Source organism: Uloborus diversus, chromosome 5 (assembly GCF_026930045.1).
Source record: "Uloborus diversus isolate 005 chromosome 5, Udiv.v.3.1, whole genome shotgun sequence".
In the NCBI taxonomy this organism is placed as follows: domain Eukaryota; kingdom Metazoa; phylum Arthropoda; class Arachnida; order Araneae; family Uloboridae; genus Uloborus; species Uloborus diversus.
The window spans coordinates 111,595,234-111,618,828 of record NC_072735.1 but is presented as its reverse complement, the minus strand read 5'-3'; the positions used below and the strand labels follow the sequence as shown (position 1 = coordinate 111,618,828).

General features: G+C 39.4%; 1 protein-coding gene across 1 annotated transcript in view; it reads right to left on the bottom strand.

Annotated features, from left to right (window-relative positions):
* LOC129222178 (queuine tRNA-ribosyltransferase catalytic subunit 1-like) overlaps nucleotides 1-23,595 on the bottom strand; it is a 63,545-nt gene that overhangs the window by 5,484 nt on the left and 34,466 nt on the right. Inside the window, exons 5-7 of the mRNA XM_054856643.1 lie at nucleotides 7,098-7,236; nucleotides 5,148-5,223; nucleotides 3,157-3,351 (exon numbers count right to left, since the gene is read on the bottom strand). Of these exons, the coding sequence (XP_054712618.1) occupies nucleotides 3,157-3,351; nucleotides 5,148-5,223; nucleotides 7,098-7,236 (410 nt within the window). The remainder of the gene's footprint in view (nucleotides 1-3,156; nucleotides 3,352-5,147; nucleotides 5,224-7,097; nucleotides 7,237-23,595) is intronic.

Sequence of the window (23,595 nt, the reverse complement as noted above, 5' to 3'; positions counted from 1 at the left end):
TGAAAGGAAGCATTGCTGGTGAAGTCGTTTGTCGCAATGGAAACATTTGTTAGTCTTATTTTTTTTGCACACCGCACAACGTCCTTGGGATGCAGATACAATATTATGTCCGTCAGACATTCTTGATTGTTTATGTAAATGACAACGAGGCCCTGGAAAACTTTCCACTCTACTTTTCTTCTTAGGAGGTGAGTTGTTATTTCTCTTCGGAACTCTAAATGCTTCATCTTGACTTCGTGTAACTAACAATGAAGTAACCAACTAGCTACAACTGAAATATTCAGAGCATTACTAAAAAGATTCCATCACCATTTTTTACTCCTCAAATGAGGTCTGTAGCTCCCTAAAAGTTTATCCAAGACGTCCACACACCCCCATTCCTTCATTGTATCTCTTGAGGTTGTGGCACATCTATCTTGCATTTCTGCGCATTTGAGTAAGGTTTTACAGATGCAAGTGGCTCATGTGTATAACAATTAGATGCTACTGTAACCACTGCATTATCATTCCAGCTGCACGTGTACACTGATCTATCAGATTGATAGTCAAAATTTCCTCGATCTTCTTTAGAAAAGGTTTTTTTGGATTTCAGTGGACAATGGCCAGTTCGGTTTTCACGAATTGTTCCTGTTGCTCGTACACCTTTTTTTGATAGCTGAGAAATTAAGTCATATGATGTAAAAAAGTTATCAAAGTATACTTCATGATTAGATGTCTCAGTCAAAACTGATAATAGATCATTTACAACTATGAATCCTAATCGCACATCAGGGGATCCTTCTTTTTTGCCTGAATAAATCTCCAAGGAATATGGGTATCCACTTGAAGAGCACAGCATCCAAATTTTGAAGCCGAATCTTATTGGTTTTCCTCTAATAAACATTTTACATGAATGCGGACCGTAGTAGGGAACCATAGATTCAACTATGCTCAATTTTTCATGAAATACACCAAATTGTTGAAGGTTTTTACACAATTCTTCGTAAATAGGGTATATTTTTCCAAGTTTGTCATCTTGTTTTAATTCATGGTTGTCCATCAAATGAAAGTTGTTTTTTATTTTTTGAAAACGATTTCGAGGCATAACTGTTGGTACAATTGGCACAGATGTATCTTCTGCACTGCTCCAATACATATCTTCAGAAGGAACGGAATGGTACAAACTCAATAGCAGCAAACCAAAAAATTGTAGGATTTCATCTCGGTCAACATCTATTGATTCTCCTTTTTTGCAATGCATACAAGTTTGTCATATTTCAATATACTGCAAAGGTAAAACTTAAAAAAATAAATCAATTGGAGATAAATCCACTATATTCGGAAATGCGTGTCGAAGCGGTTCAATACTTTCTGACGAAATCAGTTTCTGAAAATTAGCTTTCTTCTCCCAAGTTAAATCCATTTTCATTCTTTTTCTACTTTTATTTCCTGATAATTCCAACTTTTTCTTTTTTTCTGTTTTCATTCCCTTTTTACTTTTATTACCTAATGATTTCAGACTTAGTTCTTACTCCGATTTTTTTTACATTTTCACGAGAGTTGGCGGAAAAAATGTCCACCTGTCCACATACATCAATTGGTGTAATAGGTTGTAACTCGTCTTCTAGAATGTCTTCTTCCTCAGTGATATTGCCTGGTTCATTAGGGGGTAATTGGCATATATCTACATCTGACAAATCCGAATCTGACAATGTCTCTAAATAAGCCACAGCTTGTTCTACAGTAAGAAATCTTGTAGACATTTTTTAACATTTATGAACAGTTGGTATACATCCAACAGAATTTCGTTTCGCTTGAAAACAAAGCTAGCGAATTATTGAACTGCATTTAAAATATGAAGAATAAAACGCTCACTAATATTATTTTTTATTATCACGTGACAATGCAGCTGTCCGAGCAGGTTGGATTCGGAGCCATATAGTCCGTCAAAGAGTAGACTTATTATTTTCTTTGCTAACGAAACGTCATATCCTTTCAAAATATAAACTTAATTGGTTTTGCCAACATCTACATCAGAGTACATTCAAAATGAGAAGAAAAAAGAATCATATATTACGAAAAATGAAATTTCCCCTTTAAGTTCGAACGATTTACTTCTTGGAAATTTGACTCCCTAAAAGCGCCAATGTTCCAAAATTGGAACATGCTATTTTGAAGGGGTACACCTTTTGGAAATATCATTGTACATTTCTACAAGCATTTTAAAATCATACATTGAAGTATTTTTCACAACTATAATAAATATCATCACATTTTCTGAAAAAGCCAATCTTTGGTAAGTTTTATAAGAAAAAGTTGCAGAAAGCTAAAAAAACACTCATCTTTGAAAAATCGCAATAAATAATTGAAAATATATAAACAATCAAGCAGGAAATCAAAAAATACTTTGAAATAAGACTAAACTGTGTTAAAAAAAACTTGTTTATTTTAACGTTATTTCTTGGGAAATTTTTCAGTTAAATATCATGTTCTACTTTTGCAACATTGGCGGGTAAACGATTAATTAAAGTTAACAAGGTATAAAAGAAAGAAACCTCTTTGAAAAAAAAACTAAGTTGTGGCATTAGATAAGATTGATGCTCAAACATCAACAAAAATTAAGACACATATTGTGTTTAAAACAATATATTGCAAAGGAGATGAACCTTGTTTGAACTATAGGTCATGTTTGACTTTGAAAATAGAATAATACTAAATAAAACTGAAACCTTTGCAACGTAGCTAAAGAAAAAAGAATTTTTAATAAAACAGATAGCTTGGAAAAATTCCCATCATAATACCCTTCACTTACATACATATTACATTACATACAACGCTTGTATTCGCAGTAATATATTGTTCCAAATATTTACTCAATCAATACACAGAAACTCTTTGTTTCTTACAAATGTAGGGCGGTGGGAGAAGGCCAGAATACCCAAATGACAACGGATTTACCGTGGCTCCCGGCAGCCCTGGCAATTTTGCATGTTTTACTCGGTTAGGAGAAGTTTTCAAAATCAGAGCAACATTTCCATTTTTTTATTAATGTTTAAACAAGCTTTGCCACTCTTGCAATGTATTTCAGAACAAGTGAGCTCGTATTCACTAAATATAACACTAAAACACTTTTTTGGTACTGGTGTTCACTCATTTCCAAAGAAGAAAACAACTTACTTGGAAAGCTATATTGTGAGTACTAATCATGTGACATGCAGCGGTCTCTTTGGTAATGATTTGGTAAATGTAGGCACGGCTGTAGCGAACACAAGTTGGGCAGTTGCATGACTCATCAATAGGTCTAAAATCATTTTCAAAAGATTTATTTTTCAGATTAAGCTCTCCTCCAGGGATGAGTGCTGTTCCAAACCTCTATAGAGAAAAAATCAAAACAACAAAAAATTACAAATTTTGTGCATATAAAAACATGCATGAATTTAAATCTGCATACCAAATGCAAAACGATAAATGTGCAATTTGAAAAAAAAATGTATTAATCACATATTTTTATTCTCTCATCTATACTAATATTATAAAGAGAGAGGGTGGATTTTTGTGTGTTTATATGTTCGCGATAATCTCCAGAACAACTGCACCTATTTCAAAAATTCCTTCACTATATGAAAAGTGCTTTCTTACTGAGTGACATAGGCTATAATTTGAAAAAATCTGATAAGGGGTTATTTTTTTAAATTCCAATTTAGGCCCAAATTTCACATAAATTCACAGGAGGTGAGTGAAAAATTACTTGCACATATTAATATTATATATCGTTGAAAAGGGTAGAAATTTCCGCGTTCTAAACAATTTGTTTCAATGCTCTAATTTAAATACGGCGGGAATTTTTTGCGTTTTTAGCTCGAACTGTTTTAGGATTAGCTAAAATTTAGGCACTACTTCCTTCATTAAATCTATCAATAAAAAGTGAAGGAATTGTCCCACAAGTTTCTTTTTGACACCATTGGAAAAAGCGACATTTTTTACTCCAGATCTCTCCTGATCTATGGCCGAAAAACTTAGCTTCTATCTTCAAAGGAAAAAAAGTTACAAGCGATTTTAAATCAAATTCGAAAAATGTTATTTTGATTCAGGTTGTCAACTATTTTATTTTCGCGTTTTCATGGTTACGCTTTCTGAATTCATTGTTTCTTTCCTTATTTTGCATTTAATTTTTTTTTACTTATTTTATTTTGTGTTTCCATGGTTACGCTTTTCAAGTCCATCTTTTGCATTTTAATTTCTTAAAAGTATTTTAATATCTGTCCTCATTGTTTCGAAGGGTAATTTTGCATGTTTTTTTTCTTTTATATAAGCTGATTGTTCAATACATGTCACTTGACACAATTTTTATTCTCAAGGTAGACCGGACAAACTTGGGCAATGCAGCTCTTAATATATAAAGATTTGAAAGCTACTGCTAATGTGATTTTATAATTTTTTGTTTGTTTGGCGAAACATTTATTAATGCCCAAGGAAAAACATCCGCGTCACTCGCAAAAGGGCTGGGTTCCGGTAACGTGTAGTTTGGTGCGTTAGGGGCTGAGCATTTCAGTCAAGGATTATTGTTTTAAAGCAACCGTAAATGTAAGTCATTGTTTTGGCGATTTGTTTTAAAAGAAAAGAAACTTTTGATTTGTTTTTATCCGAGTGAAATGTATGACATTTTCTTCTTTTTTTCTGACGATTTTTTAATGTTCCACTGGATGTTTTTTTTCTTGTTAGATGGATGGATTATGATAGCTTGGTTGCTGGGCGAGTTTGGGGATAAACAATACAGTTGCAGAACTATTTTCACATTTGAAAGATATTATTTGATGGATTTTTTTGTTTATTTGGCGAAATATTTTAAATTGCAGTAAAAACTGTTTCACTCGCTAAATAGAGTTTTAAAGCAACTGAAAATCTAATTTAATGATTTGACGAAAAGTTTTAAATTCCAAAGAAATTTTAATAGTTTTTTTTTTGAAAAGGTGTGTACACATTTTATACAAAGAAAAATGATCATTTCACATCAGAGTGGGCGTCAATTTTTTTTATTCAACGGACTTCCATTAAATCTTTAGCACGGGCATCGCTGTGCGGGTACTGATAGTAAGAGATAAAATAATTAAGAGTTAAAATAAGTTGGTGAACTATCAATTCTATTAAACATCAACAAAGTGACTTACAGCAGTTCTGGTAGGAAAAACACAGTCAAACATATCACATCCAAGAGCAGAGCAAACAACTAAATCCAGAGCAAATCTAAAATTGTTAAAAATCAATATTATCAATAGAAGAAAGTATGACACACATTCATAGGTTTTTAAAGACATTGGTGCAACATGTAAGTATATTAGTAACAGGTCAGGGTTAGTAAAATGTGGTTAAAGAGAGGCATGCAGCGTAATAAAAACAATTATAAAATTGACAAGGAGTATTTCAAACCCGTAATTTAAAAAATGAACAGGTCTTTTCTAAAGGCACTTTAAGATTTTCAATAGGTAAAAAAGAAACTGGCATTTCTAGACCTTATTGAAACAAAAGCAAAGGAATAAAGATTTCATCTGCTCAGAATTGAAATAGCAGCTACAGAAATATCATTTCTAATTTTGACTAATCAAAATTTTCTTCATTAAAATTAATATTTACATGCTTACTCGGGAAATTAGGAACTTAAAAGAGAAAAATGCGCTTTGTTTTCAAATAACATGCTGACTCAACTACTATCGAAAATTTACTAAAGACCCACAAAATTATCTTCAATGTCAAGAAGAGTTTGATTAATTCAAAAAGCAACGTGAAGAATTGCATTTGGTAATTTTAGTATGTTTGGTTCGATGTATATGTGTGACTAAAACCATGAATGATAGTTTGAAAAAAAAAATTGAGAAGCTAAATCTGGATGTTTAAAGCTAAGAACAACAAATTACACACATATTACAAAACTTTCTACAGACATGAGAGTCACTGTTCTAACTACACTTAATACAGAAGCTTAGAAATTTCTGCACACAAAACAGCTATCATATTTTTTCAACAAAAATATGATAGCTGCTGCTAAAACTGCAATTTATTTGAGCTCCCAGTTGCACCTTGACTTGACTTGATTCTCTTAACGCCTAGTGGCGCATGAGGCCGCTAGTGTGGCATTCCATCCTGACCGGTTTAATTCCGGCTCCCTGGCACTCCCCCAGCTTGGCCAACCAAAGGCATTTCTTCCTTGTATGGACATCTGACGCCAGGTTAGTTTTGGACGCTCGCGCTTCCTCTTGTCATCAGGAGTCCACGTGAGAGCAGTTCTTGTAGAGTCTATTGCCTGCATTCTGAGTAAATGTCCTATCCATGACCACCTGTGCTTTTTTTATCAGTGTTGTTATTGGCTTGCAATTTGTACGTTTGTACAGGTCTGAATTTGATATTTTATTTGGCCAGTATATGTTTAATATTTTTCTCAGGCTTTTAGTTTGAAAGGCATCAAGCTCTTTTTCCTGCTGTTTAGTTAGCTTCCATGTATTGCTGCCATAGAGTAGGACTGCTCTAACTGTTGAATTGAAAATTTGTATTTTGTGTTTTGTGTGTATGTTGTTAGATTTGCAAATTAAAAAAAAAAGGAATGATTTTTAAAATGAATTTCATTTCTTTTTAATGCCTTTAATGTAAAACTAATTGGTTGCATAGAAGTGTCCCATTATATTGTTACAGCGTATAATTTACAGTTACTTAAACAGTAAATATGGTTAGGTTTTTTTTCTTAGTTTACAGTTCATAGTATAGTATTAGATTATTTTATCATTCTTACTGATAGTTAAGAAAATTTTGGTAACATATGATAATTTGGTAGTAACAAGTTCAGTTTTTGCAAATAGCAAAATAACTTTTTCAACCACTTAAGCACTAAGGTACAAAACATTTACCTTTTAGCGAAAACAATAAGTGAATAAATCATTATAGTTGCACAAATAGCAAAAACAGTGCAGCATCCTATTTTGAGGTTCCAAGGAACACATTCATCAATGTGAAGAGTTTTGAGCTTTCATATCATTAGCTGCAATAAAGCTGTTATGTGAATATATATTGTTGAAAAATATTATTTCCATAAGACAAAGATTTAAAAAAAAAATCTAGCAAATTATTACCCAACACCCATTAGATATCTAGGTTTCTCCTTTGGCAAGAGATCAGTGCTTAAGTGAACCATTTTCCAAAATTCTTCCTTTGATTCACCTCCACTTAGCCCACCTATGGCATAACCAGCAACTTTTCTTTTCAGAAGTTCTGCGAAGGAGAAAAGCATAAGCTGTCATATGTAAATTACTCTTTGAAAAAGTACTGAAACAAAAAAAAGATTAGGCTAATCATCTGTCATGTGAATGAACACTTAAGCACAATTTCATTTTCAGGCATTTGTAATATCATTAAAATTTAATGTTTAAAAAACATTCTAAAATTATTTTTAAAACTACAAGTTTCAAAAACTTTCTGGGGGAGAACCTCGCTCTCCCCTTTTGATCAGATGAGATTTTTTTTTTCAATGTGCCCCTCATAAAACTATTTTCTAGATGCTCCACTGCCTACAATGCAAAATGAAGTTGTGAGACATGCTGCAAACTAATTCAAAAGCAGGAAAGTTTCCAAAGCTTTGATTAAAAAGCACTAATTTTTATTGATTGATAGAAGCAATCAAAAAAATTATAATAAATACCAAACGTATATACCCTGATTGCATTTTCTTATATATACTTAATTACTTTAAATAATTAAATATTTTTTCCAAAGACATAAGACCTTCTGACTAGACTATGTATGGCTCTGTTCTGCTCACCACTTGCTTTAACAGAGCATAAAAAAAATACCAATGCAGTTAGCTAAATACCTAAAATAAGCATGTTTTAATCCAGAGAGCCACTTTACTAATATATATAATGACGCTAAAAGAAGATGTGATACGATATGTAACTGCAACAAAATTATGCATTCATTTTAAATATGAATTTGTATTTCAAACATTCTTATAGGAGCAGCGTAAAGGTGCCTCCCCCACTCAACACTTAGTTTTGTATCATTTATTACTGTAATACTAACTTTGGTGGACATCAAAGTCAAATGAAAACACAGCATGGAAAAAGTTATTTTTCTTTCATTTAAAAACAATTACAAAATTAAATAATTAACCCTTTTAAATATATTAGTTTCTTAAAATATTATTTACTGTCAATACATTGATAGTGACTCATATTATGTATTAAAGTAACTTTCAACTTTCAAAATACTTGAAACATTTCAAGGATGCAAGATGATTGAAATCTCCAACATGCCATCTAATTTTCAGCGAACCATGAAATCTTGTTCTTTCCAAACTCATAGGGAATCGCATTTTTGTCAAAAAAATTATTTTTGGAGCAGAATAAGCACTTCTGTATGGGGGGGGGGGGGAATCTATCAAAATAAGTTACTTTTAAAAAAAAAGGAATATCAAGACACAAAATGATAAAAATCAGAACAAAATATTTTTTATCAGGAATATCAGGACAACTACAAAGTCTGATGTACAATATGGTTACTAGTATATGTTTCAATAAACCTAAGGCATAACGCAAATAGATGGGGTGATGCAGAGGAAAGAGTACATATTTTGATTTGCTATAAAAGAAATTTTTTACATTTGAACACACTTCGCGTTTTAAATATAATTTGAACAATTTTTCCTTGTTAGAAGTAAGGATCTTAGAACAATCATTTGTCGATACATGTATTTTTTTATCCCCCCCCCCCCCCCCCCGCCCCTTTTCCTTTTTTCTTTCTAAAGTGTGGTCTAAAAAAATTTGGTTTGAAAAAATATTAAATTTCTCTTACTGATTCACATCAAATAACTTGTTTTCAGTTTTTGTATTATTGAGGAGAAAAAAAATTTTAAATGTAAGGAAGTTCTTCTCATAAATTTGTATTGATATTCAATTTTCTGAATTTTAAATAGATATATAGGTTATTTATTCCTTTGAAATCCTTATTTTGAAAAGTTACTAATTGTCAATTACATAATGAACTTTGACAGTTCAAAAATCTTAGTCATAATTAAAAAAAACTGGTTGTAAATTTAGCTCTAACATTAATGATACATCAAAAAGTGCAATGTTTCAAAGCATCTATGTTTTTTAGGTCAATGCATAAATAACATTGATGCTTCAATTTTGAATATTGATGTTTTGAAACATTGATGTTATACCACTACCACAATTCTTGTAAGGGGGTAGGCAGGGTGGCGACAGGAATTGGAAAAAAAAGTTCCCTGACTTTTCCCTGATTTCCCTGATTAATTTTACCAAATTTCCCTGATTTACGTTACCAATGATAATGGTTTCCTTTCTTTGCCCTACCTAAAAAGCATTGCATATTAAATAAAATGCAGTGTTTAGAATGGTTTAAGCAGTTAATTAAAAATATATTTTGAAAAGATGCATCCTTTTTCTTTGGTAAAAATAGTATATTTAATTATCGACAAAAAAATATTGTAGGAAATCTAAAACAAATGCTTTACTTCCAGGAACCAGTTAACATAAGAATTCTAAGAAATTATTAAAATCACTCTTAAGGACATATCTAATCATGATAAAACAAAAAAATTTAAATGGAAATAATCTTGAACTGAATTTTCAAGCAGTATAATTGCTGTTGCAAGAATAACAAGTGATAGTTAATGTATTGTAACGGATTCGGTGCGACTTCCACTTTCTTGAAATGAAAACACAGTTCTTGATAAAAACACAGGAAATTTATTTACACTATGTACAGGAAAGATCTTCAACAACTGCTAAATTATTCATCAGCAATTAAGCAATTATCACACAACACCGTAAACTCAACGTTTACACACGTATTTACTTCCAAATACGAAAACAACACAGCGAACTGCCTCGCAATAAACAGAGCGAAAATGCACTCAGTTCGAAATCTCCATCGAAACTAACTGTTTATCCATCGCTAACGGCTTTTATACACCGAAAAGAATTTTCCACAACATTCTTACCTCTTCGCGAAATGCGTAGACCGTTATCAACGAAAAGAAAGAAAATAGGGGTCGTATACTTTAGCCGAATGAAAAAGGGGTTGTATATTCATTACGGGAAACTATTTACAGGTTACGTTCCTACAATAATTACTATTTACAGAATTTGTAACATTGCCCCCTTCCTAAGGACTGCACGTCCCGGGCAGTACAATCCCCAGAAAGGGTGCCAAACTTCTATCACAAGTTTACAAATATACACATTAATTAATAACTAACAGATACAGAAAACACGATAATAACAAGAAATATTACTAAACATTAAAAGCAAAAATTATCTACAACTTTTATGTTATCAACCATGGTTGCTTACGTAATACTCATGAACTATGGCCATAGTATGGGGCTAACCGATCATAATGTACAACCCTAGGTTTTGCATTAGGTGATTTTTGGATCCTCACTACGACGTCATTCAGTCGGTTAAGGACTTTGTAGGGTCCATCCCAATGCGACTGCAATTTGGGTGACAGACCTTTCCGTCGGATGGGATTCCATAACCAAACCTTGTCGCCTTCGTTGAATTCATGTCCAGTAGATCTTGTGTCGTATCGGGTCTTCATCTTCTCCGCCGCGATGTTGATTCGCTCTCGTGCGAAGTTATGAACGTCTTCCAACCGGGCCTGGAGATCCTGGATGTACTCCTCAGGCGATGAAGGCGCATCCGGAGGACGACCGAAGACGAGATCACAAGGTAGCCGAAGCTCTCGTCCGAAGAGCATCTGAGATGGGGCATATCCGGTAGTCTCGTGGACAGCACTGCGGTAGGCCAGCAGGAACAAAGGTAGCTTCTTGTCCCAATCCTGTTGATTTCTGGATACCATAAGCGAGAGATTATTTAGGATCGTGCGGTTAAATCTCTCCACCATGCCGTCCGATTGTGGGTGTAGTGGTGTTGTCCTAGTTTTCTCAATTCCGAAAATTTGACATAGGCCCTTAAACACAGCAGAGATGAAATTCCTCCCTTGATCGGAATGAATCTGCAAAGGTGTTCCATATCTCGAGATCCAGTGTTGGACCAGAGTCTCTGCTACGGTGGTAGCCTCTTGATCTGGAATGGGATATGCTTCCGGCCATTTGGTGAAGTAGTCGATGGAAACAAGAATGTATTTGTTCCCATCAGCAGTTCTTGGTAGAGGACCCAGGATGTCGATCCCAATTCGTTCGAAAGGAGCTCCAACGTTGTACAGATGTAGCTTCCCTCTGCTTCTCTTCTTCGGTCCTTTACGAGCAGCACAGGCGTCACAAGAATGGCACCACTTCTCCACGTCATCCTTCGCCTTGCTCCAGAAGAAGCGCTCCCGAACTTTATTGAGGGTTTTCAAGACACCAAAATGTCCTCCAGTCGCACTACTATGTATTTCTTTCAAAACATCTGAAATCCTTGATCGGGGAAGTAGTAACTGCCACCTAGATGTTTTGCCGTCGTCAGATTCCCATTTCCGGTGTAACACGCCGTTCCGTAAATGGAGTGAGTTCCATAAAGCCCAGTATCTTTTTGTTGCAGGACTGAAGATGGAAACGTCCTGCCAGCTAGGGCGTCGACTGTCACTTTCCATGAACTCTAAAATTGGTTTTATGTCGGGGTCTTCAAGTTGATCTTTTCGAACTTGGTCATCACTCCATGGATCAGGTTCTGATGATGTTGGAGTCACTGTCACCTGATAGGCGGTAGGGCTAGTCGTTCCATACTGCTTCTCGATTCGGGAACAATAGTGGCAGTTCTCAGGACAGGGTCTCCTTGATAAAGCGTCAGCATTACCGTGAGATAACCCTTTTCGATGCTTGATCTCCATGTCATATTCCTGGAGCCGTTGTATCCATCTGGCTATCTGGCCTTCCGGATTTTTGAAGTTCAAAAGCCAAGTTAATGAGGCATGATCTGTCCGAAGCAGAAATTTTCGGCCGTAGAGGTAATGATGGAAGTGTTCTACAGCTTTCACTACGGCCAGTAACTCCTTTCTGGTGACGCAGTAATTTCGCTCCGACTTTGATAAGCATTTGCTCCAGTAAGCGATGACATGTTCATTTCCGTCAATTTCTTGGGATAAAACAGCTCCGATGCCCTCGTTGCTCGCATCAGTGTCCAGGATGAAGGATTTTTCAGGCTGAGGATAGGCGAGGATAGGCGTTGATGTTAAAGCCTCCTTCAGTCGTAGAAATGCATCTTCGCATTCTTTGGACCATTCGAACTTTTGCTTGCTCTCCGTCAGCTTATGCAAAGGTCGTGCAATGTTGGAAAAACCCTTTACAAACTTCCTGTAGTAGGTGCAGAGCCCCAGGAAACTTCGCAGCTGATGGATGTTTTCGGGACGACTCCAACTCCTGACCGCAGATACCTTCTCTGGATCGGTTTGTACACCCTCAGAAAAGATGATGTGACCAAGGTAGTTCACTTCCCGGCGGAACAAATTACATTTGGACGGGCTTAACTTCAGATTGGCTTCCTTAAGCTTTTGCAGCACCTTCCTAAGATTTGCCAGATGTTCTTCGAAGCTGCGTCCCACGATGATGATATCGTCTAAGTAGACCAGACAGGATTCGTAGGAAAGTCCTCTTAACACTGTCTCCATAAGACGTTCGAACGTAGCTGGTGCATTGCAGAGGCCAAAGGGCATCACTTTAAACTGCCATAAGCCTTGTCCAGTTGTAAACGCTGTCTTCTCTCGGTCATCAGGGTGTATTTCAACCTGCCAGTAGCCGCTCTTCAAGTCCAGGGTCGAAAACCACTTGTGTCCGGAAAGAGTGTCCAAGGTGTCGTCTATCCGTGGAAGAGGGTAACTGTCTTTCTTGGTGATTTCATTCAGCCGTCGGTAATCAACACAAAATCTGGTGGAGCCATCTTTCTTTCGGACCAAGACGATGGGAGAGGCCCAAGGACTGGATGACGGTTCGATTACATCATTCTCCTTCATCTCTTTCAGGAGGGTCTCAACCTCTTCCTTCTTGGCGAACGGTAGTCGTCTTGGATGCTGTTTAATAGGGGGGTGTTCTCCAGTGTAGATCCTATGCTGCGTTAAATTCGTACGGCCAACATCCTCCGATGTAGATGAAAACAGATGCTTGAAGTCATCCACCAATTGTTCCGCAGCAGTTCTTTGGTCTTTCGTTACTGGTGCACTCCCAATTAACTTCGATGTCAAGGACTCAGAAGACACAGTCTCGGGGGAATTGATTCTTCTAATGATGCAGTTTACTGGAATACAAGTTGCTAACACTTCACCTTTCCGGATATTCCTTGGCCTTTCACTCACGTTGGCGACTCTCACAGGAATTACATCCTTAGAAAGGTCCACAAGCGTAGATGCTACCAGCACTCCGTTTATTTAATTGCTTAGGTTAGGGTATTCAATGAGTCCAAATCGAAAACTATTGCTTTCTTCAAGGGAGCCAGGTATTAATGATTCTGACCTTGAGGGAATCGATAAATCTGTTTGGGCTATTATTTGATGAGCGGATTTTACATCACTTTCTGCAGGGAAAACGGCTATGTCTTCTCTCATCGAGTGCAGCTCATTAGTCTTGAAGTCGAGAGTGAAGTCATATTTCTTCAAAAAGTCCAATCCGAGAATGAAGGGGTCAGTGATAGCAGCAACGAATGCCGTATGATGGTAAGTGGCATTTCCAAACACTATTTCCAAGTCCACTTTACCGTCAATCTCAATTTTGTCACCTGTCACAGTCTGGAGACTTACGCGTGGTGATGTCCACAGCAGTTTCAATCCAAATTCACGAGCCACATCTGTCCTAATGATTGTCACATTGGCTCCAGTGTCAACAGTCTGCAGGGGTTCCCATTTACATGTGCGTAAATGAAAAGTCCATCACTGCCACTACTAGAAGAGGAAATCTGCAGAGCTTTAGTGGTAGTGATTTCCTTCCCTCGCGTAGCTTGGCGAGCCGGACAACTCCTTCGCAGGTGTCCTTCACTACCGCATTTCCAGCACTTCTGCTCGTTTCTTTTGGGCTGTTATGCTGCTCAAATGTCTTGTCAAGTCACCGAGTTGTCTCTCAAGTTCAGCGAGGTGGGACGACCTGGAATCAGACTCATCAGCTTCCTGAGTCCGGATTAGATGGCGATCCTTGCGGGTTGCTTGCTGGGCGGCCTCCAACTTCATCGCATACACAACAGCAGAACTCAGGTCTTTGACATCCGCCATCCGTAGAGCTTTCTGGATTTCCGGATCTCGAACCCCGTCGATGTAGTAGTTGAGTGCCAGGTTGTCTCGAACATCCGCAGGACAGTCACAAAAAGCAAGATGAGACAATCTCTCGACGTCCGCCGCTAGCTCTTGCAGGGTTTCCCCGGTTTTCTGGAAACGGGATTTCAACTGGAGTCGGCTGAAATCTTTCTGGCACTTCTCACCGAAGCGAAGCTCCAACGCAGATGTGAGGGCGGCGAAATCCAGGCGCTGGCTGTCCGGAAGGGTCTGGAGAATGTCCGCTGCGTCACCTCTCAGGGATGCTGCAAGATGACAGGCCTTGGTAGCAGAGTCCCATCCGTTCGCTTCCGCCACTATCATGAATTGAGTTTTGTAAACCTGCCACGAAGTTTTCCCATCAAATGTGGCAAGTTTAATGGACGGTCGAGCAACCGATGTGGGAGCGCCAAACTGTACAGAGCTGCTTTCCGCGGTCGCCAATCTCCTTTCCACGTCCTTAAAGATCTCTTCTTTAAGTAGATGAAATCTTCTATCTTCATCTTCAAATTTATTTTCTACAGCATTGAATCGGCTTTCAACGGTATCAAATTTTTCTTCAATTGCATCAACTCGATGCTCTATGTCATTAAATTTATTTTCCATCACAGTCTTTACCGAAATAAGGTCATTTTTAATTTCTTCTTGGTTAGACGTTGAGTCCTTTTTCAGCACCGTTAAGTCCTTTTTCAGCACCGTTAAATCGCTTTTTAACTGGTCTTGATTTGCCAACATACTTGCAGTCAGATCACTTTTTAATTGTTCTTGACTAGCCGCCATATCATTTTTTAATTGTTCTTGATTTGCAGTAAAACTTGCAGTCAAATCACTTTTTAATTGGTCTTGATTAGCCGCCAATTCATTTTTTAATTGTTCTTGATTAGCTGCCATATCATTTTTTAATTGTTCTTGATTAGCTGTAAAACTTGCAGTCAAGTCACTTTTTAATTGTTCTTGATTAGCCGCCATATCACTCTTCACAGAGTTGATTGCATCAAGCAGTTGTTTTAATTGTTCATCCATTGCGCGAGTAATCACCATAAAAATAAAGTCCAAATTTAAAAAGTCTTTATGAAAAAATGTCCAAAGTCACACTTACTGCAAGAAAGTCCTGAAGTAGCCCCACGTTGGGCGCCAATTGTAACGGATTCGGTGCGACTTCCACTTTCTTGAAATGAAAACACAGTTCTTGATAAAAACACAGGAAATTTATTTACACTATGTACAGGAAAGATCTTCAACAACTGCTAAATTATTCATCAGCAATTAAGCAATTATCACACAACACCGTAAACTCAACGTTTACACACGTATTTACTTCCAAATACGAAAACAACACAGCGAACTGCCTCGCAATAAACAGAGCGAAAATGCACTCAGTTCGAAATCTCCATCGAAACTAACTGTTTATCCATCGCTAACGGCTTTTATACACCGAAAAGAATTTTCCACAACATTCTTACCTCTTCGCGAAATGCGTAGACCGTTATCAACGAAAAGAAAGAAAATAGGGGTCGTATACTTTAGCCGAATGAAAAAGGGGTTGTATATTCATTACGGGAAACTATTTACAGGTTACGTTCCTACAATAATTACTATTTACAGAATTTGTAACATTGCCCCCTTCCTAAGGACTGCACGTCCCGGGCAGTACAATCCCCAGAAAGGGTGCCAAACTTCTATCACAAGTTTACAAATATACACATTAATTAATAACTAACAGATACAGAAAACACGATAATAACAAGAAATATTACTAAACATTAAAAGCAAAAATTATCTACAACTTTTATGTTATCAACCATGGTTGCTTACGTAATACTCATGAACTATGGCCATAGTATGGGGCTAACCGATCATAATGTACAACCCTAGGTTTTGCATTAGGTGATTTTTGGATCCTCACTACGACGTCATTCAGTCGGTTAAGGACTTTGTAGGGTCCATCCCAATGCGACTGCAATTTGGGTGACAGACCTTTCCGTCGGATGGGATTCCATAACCAAACCTTGTCGCCTTCGTTGAATTCATGTCCAGTAGATCTTGTGTCGTATCGGGTCTTCATCTTCTCCGCCGCGATGTTGATTCGCTCTCGTGCGAAGTTATGAACGTCTTCCAACCGGGCCTGGAGATCCTGGATGTACTCCTCAGGCGATGAAGGCGCATCCGGAGGACGACCGAAGACGAGATCACAAGGTAGCCGAAGCTCTCGTCCGAAGAGCATCTGAGATGGGGCATATCCGGTAGTCTCGTGGACAGCACTGCGGTAGGCCAGCAGGAACAAAGGTAGCTTCTTGTCCCAATCCTGTTGATTTCTGGATACCATAAGCGAGAGATTATTTAGGATCGTGCGGTTAAATCTCTCCACCATGCCGTCCGATTGTGGGTGTAGTGGTGTTGTCCTAGTTTTCTCAATTCCGAAAATTTGACATAGGCCCTTAAACACAGCAGAGATGAAATTCCTCCCTTGATCGGAATGAATCTGCAAAGGTGTTCCATATCTCGAGATCCAGTGTTGGACCAGAGTCTCTGCTACGGTGGTAGCCTCTTGATCTGGAATGGGATATGCTTCCGGCCATTTGGTGAAGTAGTCGATGGAAACAAGAATGTATTTGTTCCCATCAGCAGTTCTTGGTAGAGGACCCAGGATGTCGATCCCAATTCGTTCGAAAGGAGCTCCAACGTTGTACAGATGTAGCTTCCCTCTGCTTCTCTTCTTCGGTCCTTTACGAGCAGCACAGGCGTCACAAGAATGGCACCACTTCTCCACGTCATCCTTCGCCTTGCTCCAGAAGAAGCGCTCCCGAACTTTATTGAGGGTTTTCAACACACCAAAATGTCCTCCAGTCGCACTACTATGTATTTCTTTCAAAACATCTGAAATCCTTGATCGGGGAAGTAGTAACTGCCACCTAGATGTTTTGCCGTCGTCAGATTCCCATTTCCGGTGTAACACGCCGTTCCGTAAATGGAGTGAGTTCCATAAAGCCCAGTATCTTTTTGTTGCAGGACTGAAGATGGAAACGTCCTGCCAGCTAGGGCGTCGACTGTCACTTTCCATGAACTCTAAAATTGGTTTTATGTCGGGGTCTTCAAGTTGATCTTTTCGAACTTGGTCATCACTCCATGGATCAGGTTCTGATGATGTTGGAGTCACTGTCACCTGATAGGCGGTAGGGCTAGTCGTTCCATACTGCTTCTCGATTCGGGAACAATAGTGGCAGTTCTCAGGACAGGGTCTCCTTGATAAAGCGTCAGCATTACCGTGAGATAACCCTTTTCGATGCTTGATCTCCATGTCATATTCCTGGAGCCGTTGTATCCATCTGGCTATCTGGCCTTCCGGATTTTTGAAGTTCAAAAGCCAAGTTAATGAGGCATGATCTGTCCGAAGCAGAAATTTTCGGCCGTAGAGGTAATGATGGAAGTGTTCTACAGCTTTCACTACGGCCAGTAACTCCTTTCTGGTGACGCAGTAATTTCGCTCCGACTTTGATAAGCATTTGCTCCAGTAAGCGATGACATGTTCATTTCCGTCAATTTCTTGGGATAAAACAGCTCCGATGCCCTCGTTGCTCGCATCAGTGTCCAGGATGAAGGATTTTTCAGGCTGAGGATAGGCGAGGATAGGCGTTGATGTTAAAGCCTCCTTCAGTCGTAGAAATGCATCTTCGCATTCTTTGGACCATTCGAACTTTTGCTTGCTCTCCGTCAGCTTATGCAAAGGTCGTGCAATGTTGGAAAAACCCTTTACAAACTTCCTGTAGTAGGTGCAGAGCCCCAGGAAACTTCGCAGCTGATGGATGTTTTCGGGACGACTCCAACTCCTGACCGCAGATACCTTCTCTGGATCGGTTTGTACACCCTCAGAAAAGATGATGTGACCAAGGTAGTTCACTTCCCGGCGGAACAAATTACATTTGGACGGGCTTAACTTCAGATTGGCTTCCTTAAGCTTTTGCAGCACCTTCCTAAGATTTGCCAGATGTTCTTCGAAGCTGCGTCCCACGATGATGATATCGTCTAAGTAGACCAGACAGGATTCGTAGGAAAGTCCTCTTAACACTGTCTCCATAAGACGTTCGAACGTAGCTGGTGCATTGCAGAGGCCAAAGGGCATCACTTTAAACTGCCATAAGCCTTGTCCAGTTGTAAACGCTGTCTTCTCTCGGTCATCAGGGTGTATTTCAACCTGCCAGTAGCCGCTCTTCAAGTCCAGGGTCGAAAACCACTTGTGTCCGGAAAGAGTGTCCAAGGTGTCGTCTATCCGTGGAAGAGGGTAACTGTCTTTCTTGGTGATTTCATTCAGCCGTCGGTAATCAACACAAAATCTGGTGGAGCCATCTTTCTTTCGGACCAAGACGATGGGAGAGGCCCAAGGACTGGATGACGGTTCGATTACATCATTCTCCTTCATCTCTTTCAGGAGGGTCTCAACCTCTTCCTTCTTGGCGAACGGTAGTCGTCTTGGATGCTGTTTAATAGGGGGGTGTTCTCCAGTGTAGATCCTATGCTGCGTTAAATTCGTACGGCCAACATCCTCCGATGTAGATGAAAACAGATGCTTGAAGTCATCCACCAATTGTTCCGCAGCAGTTCTTTGGTCTTTCGTTACTGGTGCACTCCCAATTAACTTCGATGTCAAGGACTCAGAAGACACAGTCTCGGGGGAATTGATTCTTCTAATGATGCAGTTTACTGGAATACAAGTTGCTAACACTTCACCTTTCCGGATATTCCTTGGCCTTTCACTCACGTTGGCGACTCTCACAGGAATTACATCCTTAGAAAGGTCCACAAGCGTAGATGCTACCAGCACTCCGTTTATTTAATTGCTTAGGTTAGGGTATTCAATGAGTCCAAATCGAAAACTATTGCTTTCTTCAAGGGAGCCAGGTATTAATGATTCTGACCTTGAGGGAATCGATAAATCTGTTTGGGCTATTATTTGATGAGCGGATTTTACATCACTTTCTGCAGGGAAAACGGCTATGTCTTCTCTCATCGAGTGCAGCTCATTAGTCTTGAAGTCGAGAGTGAAGTCATATTTCTTCAAAAAGTCCAATCCGAGAATGAAGGGGTCAGTGATAGCAGCAACGAATGCCGTATGATGGTAAGTGGCATTTCCAAACACTATTTCCAAGTCCACTTTACCGTCAATCTCAATTTTGTCACCTGTCACAGTCTGGAGACTTACGCGTGGTGATGTCCACAGCAGTTTCAATCCAAATTCACGAGCCACATCTGTCCTAATGATTGTCACATTGGCTCCAGTGTCAACAGTCTGCAGGGGTTCCCATTTACATGTGCGTAAATGAAAAGTCCATCACTGCCACTACTAGAAGAGGAAATCTGCAGAGCTTTAGTGGTAGTGATTTCCTTCCCTCGCGTAGCTTGGCGAGCCGGACAACTCCTTCGCAGGTGTCCTTCACTACCGCATTTCCAGCACTTCTGCTCGTTTCTTTTGGGCTGTTATGCTGCTCAAATGTCTTGTCAAGTCACCGAGTTGTCTCTCAAGTTCAGCGAGGTGGGACGACCTGGAATCAGACTCATCAGCTTCCTGAGTCCGGATTAGATGGCGATCCTTGCGGGTTGCTTGCTGGGCGGCCTCCAACTTCATCGCATACACAACAGCAGAACTCAGGTCTTTGACATCCGCCATCCGTAGAGCTTTCTGGATTTCCGGATCTCGAACCCCGTCGATGTAGTAGTTGAGTGCCAGGTTGTCTCGAACATCCGCAGGACAGTCACAAAAAGCAAGATGAGACAATCTCTCGACGTCCGCCGCTAGCTCTTGCAGGGTTTCCCCGGTTTTCTGGAAACGGGATTTCAACTGGAGTCGGCTGAAATCTTTCTGGCACTTCTCACCGAAGCGAAGCTCCAACGCAGATGTGAGGGCGGCGAAATCCAGGCGCTGGCTGTCCGGAAGGGTCTGGAGAATGTCCGCTGCGTCACCTCTCAGGGATGCTGCAAGATGACAGGCCTTGGTAGCAGAGTCCCATCCGTTCGCTTCCGCCACTATCATGAATTGAGTTTTGTAAACCTGCCACGAAGTTTTCCCATCAAATGTGGCAAGTTTAATGGACGGTCGAGCAACCGATGTGGGAGCGCCAAACTGTACAGAGCTGCTTTCCGCGGTCGCCAATCTCCTTTCCACGTCCTTAAAGATCTCTTCTTTAAGTAGATGAAATCTTCTATCTTCATCTTCAAATTTATTTTCTACAGCATTGAATCGGCTTTCAACGGTATCAAATTTTTCTTCAATTGCATCAACTCGATGCTCTATGTCATTAAATTTATTTTCCATCACAGTCTTTACCGAAATAAGGTCATTTTTAATTTCTTCTTGGTTAGACGTTGAGTCCTTTTTCAGCACCGTTAAGTCCTTTTTCAGCACCGTTAAATCGCTTTTTAACTGGTCTTGATTTGCCAACATACTTGCAGTCAGATCACTTTTTAATTGTTCTTGACTAGCCGCCATATCATTTTTTAATTGTTCTTGATTTGCAGTAAAACTTGCAGTCAAATCACTTTTTAATTGGTCTTGATTAGCCGCCAATTCATTTTTTAATTGTTCTTGATTAGCTGCCATATCATTTTTTAATTGTTCTTGATTAGCTGTAAAACTTGCAGTCAAGTCACTTTTTAATTGTTCTTGATTAGCCGCCATATCACTCTTCACAGAGTTGATTGCATCAAGCAGTTGTTTTAATTGTTCATCCATTGCGCGAGTAATCACCATAAAAATAAAGTCCAAATTTAAAAAGTCTTTATGAAAAAATGTCCAAAGTCACACTTACTGCAAGAAAGTCCTGAAGTAGCCCCACGTTGGGCGCCAATTGTAACGGATTCGGTGCGACTTCCACTTTCTTGAAATGAAAACACAGTTCTTGATAAAAACACAGGAAATTTATTTACACTATGTACAGGAAAGATCTTCAACAACTGCTAAATTATTCATCAGCAATTAAGCAATTATCACACAACACCGTAAACTCAACGTTTACACACGTATTTACTTCCAAATACGAAAACAACACAGCGAACTGCCTCGCAATAAACAGAGCGAAAATGCACTCAGTTCGAAATCTCCATCGAAACTAACTGTTTATCCATCGCTAACGGCTTTTATACACCGAAAAGAATTTTCCACAACATTCTTACCTCTTCGCGAAATGCGTAGACCGTTATCAACGAAAAGAAAGAAAATAGGGGTCGTATACTTTAGCCGAATGAAAAAGGGGTTGTATATTCATTACGGGAAACTATTTACAGGTTACGTTCCTACAATAATTACTATTTACAGAATTTGTAACATTGCCCCCTTCCTAAGGACTGCACGTCCCGGGCAGTACAATCCCCAGAAAGGGTGCCAAACTTCTATCACAAGTTTACAAATATACACATTAATTAATAACTAACAGATACAGAAAACACGATAATAACAAGAAATATTACTAAACATTAAAAGCAAAAATTATCTACAACTTTTATGTTATCAACCATGGTTGCTTACGTAATACTCATGAACTATGGCCATAGTATGGGGCTAACCGATCATAATGTACAACCCTAGGTTTTGCATTAGGTGATTTTTGGATCCTCACTACGACGTCATTCAGTCGGTTAAGGACTTTGTAGGGTCCATCCCAATGCGACTGCAATTTGGGTGACAGACCTTTCCGTCGGATGGGATTCCATAACCAAACCTTGTCGCCTTCGTTGAATTCATGTCCAGTAGATCTTGTGTCGTATCGGGTCTTCATCTTCTCCGCCGCGATGTTGATTCGCTCTCGTGCGAAGTTATGAACGTCTTCCAACCGGGCCTGGAGATCCTGGATGTACTCCTCAGGCGATGAAGGCGCATCCGGAGGACGACCGAAGACGAGATCACAAGGTAGCCGAAGCTCTCGTCCGAAGAGCATCTGAGATGGGGCATATCCGGTAGTCTCGTGGACAGCACTGCGGTAGGCCAGCAGGAACAAAGGTAGCTTCTTGTCCCAATCCTGTTGATTTCTGGATACCATAAGCGAGAGATTATTTAGGATCGTGCGGTTAAATCTCTCCACCATGCCGTCCGATTGTGGGTGTAGTGGTGTTGTCCTAGTTTTCTCAATTCCGAAAATTTGACATAGGCCCTTAAACACAGCAGAGATGAAATTCCTCCCTTGATCGGAATGAATCTGCAAAGGTGTTCCATATCTCGAGATCCAGTGTTGGACCAGAGTCTCTGCTACGGTGGTAGCCTCTTGATCTGGAATGGGATATGCTTCCGGCCATTTGGTGAAGTAGTCGATGGAAACAAGAATGTATTTGTTCCCATCAGCAGTTCTTGGTAGAGGACCCAGGATGTCGATCCCAATTCGTTCGAAAGGAGCTCCAACGTTGTACAGATGTAGCTTCCCTCTGCTTCTCTTCTTCGGTCCTTTACGAGCAGCACAGGCGTCACAAGAATGGCACCACTTCTCCACGTCATCCTTCGCCTTGCTCCAGAAGAAGCGCTCCCGAACTTTATTGAGGGTTTTCAACACACCAAAATGTCCTCCAGTCGCACTACTATGTATTTCTTTCAAAACATCTGAAATCCTTGATCGGGGAAGTAGTAACTGCCACCTAGATGTTTTGCCGTCGTCAGATTCCCATTTCCGGTGTAACACGCCGTTCCGTAAATGGAGTGAGTTCCATAAAGCCCAGTATCTTTTTGTTGCAGGACTGAAGATGGAAACGTCCTGCCAGCTAGGGCGTCGACTGTCACTTTCCATGAACTCTAAAATTGGTTTTATGTCGGGGTCTTCAAGTTGATCTTTTCGAACTTGGTCATCACTCCATGGATCAGGTTCTGATGATGTTGGAGTCACTGTCACCTGATAGGCGGTAGGGCTAGTCGTTCCATACTGCTTCTCGATTCGGGAACAATAGTGGCAGTTCTCAGGACAGGGTCTCCTTGATAAAGCGTCAGCATTACCGTGAGATAACCCTTTTCGATGCTTGATCTCCATGTCATATTCCTGGAGCCGTTGTATCCATCTGGCTATCTGGCCTTCCGGATTTTTGAAGTTCAAAAGCCAAGTTAATGAGGCATGATCTGTCCGAAGCAGAAATTTTCGGCCGTAGAGGTAATGATGGAAGTGTTCTACAGCTTTCACTACGGCCAGTAACTCCTTTCTGGTGACGCAGTAATTTCGCTCCGACTTTGATAAGCATTTGCTCCAGTAAGCGATGACATGTTCATTTCCGTCAATTTCTTGGGATAAAACAGCTCCGATGCCCTCGTTGCTCGCATCAGTGTCCAGGATGAAGGATTTTTCAGGCTGAGGATAGGCGAGGATAGGCGTTGATGTTAAAGCCTCCTTCAGTCGAAGAAATGCATCT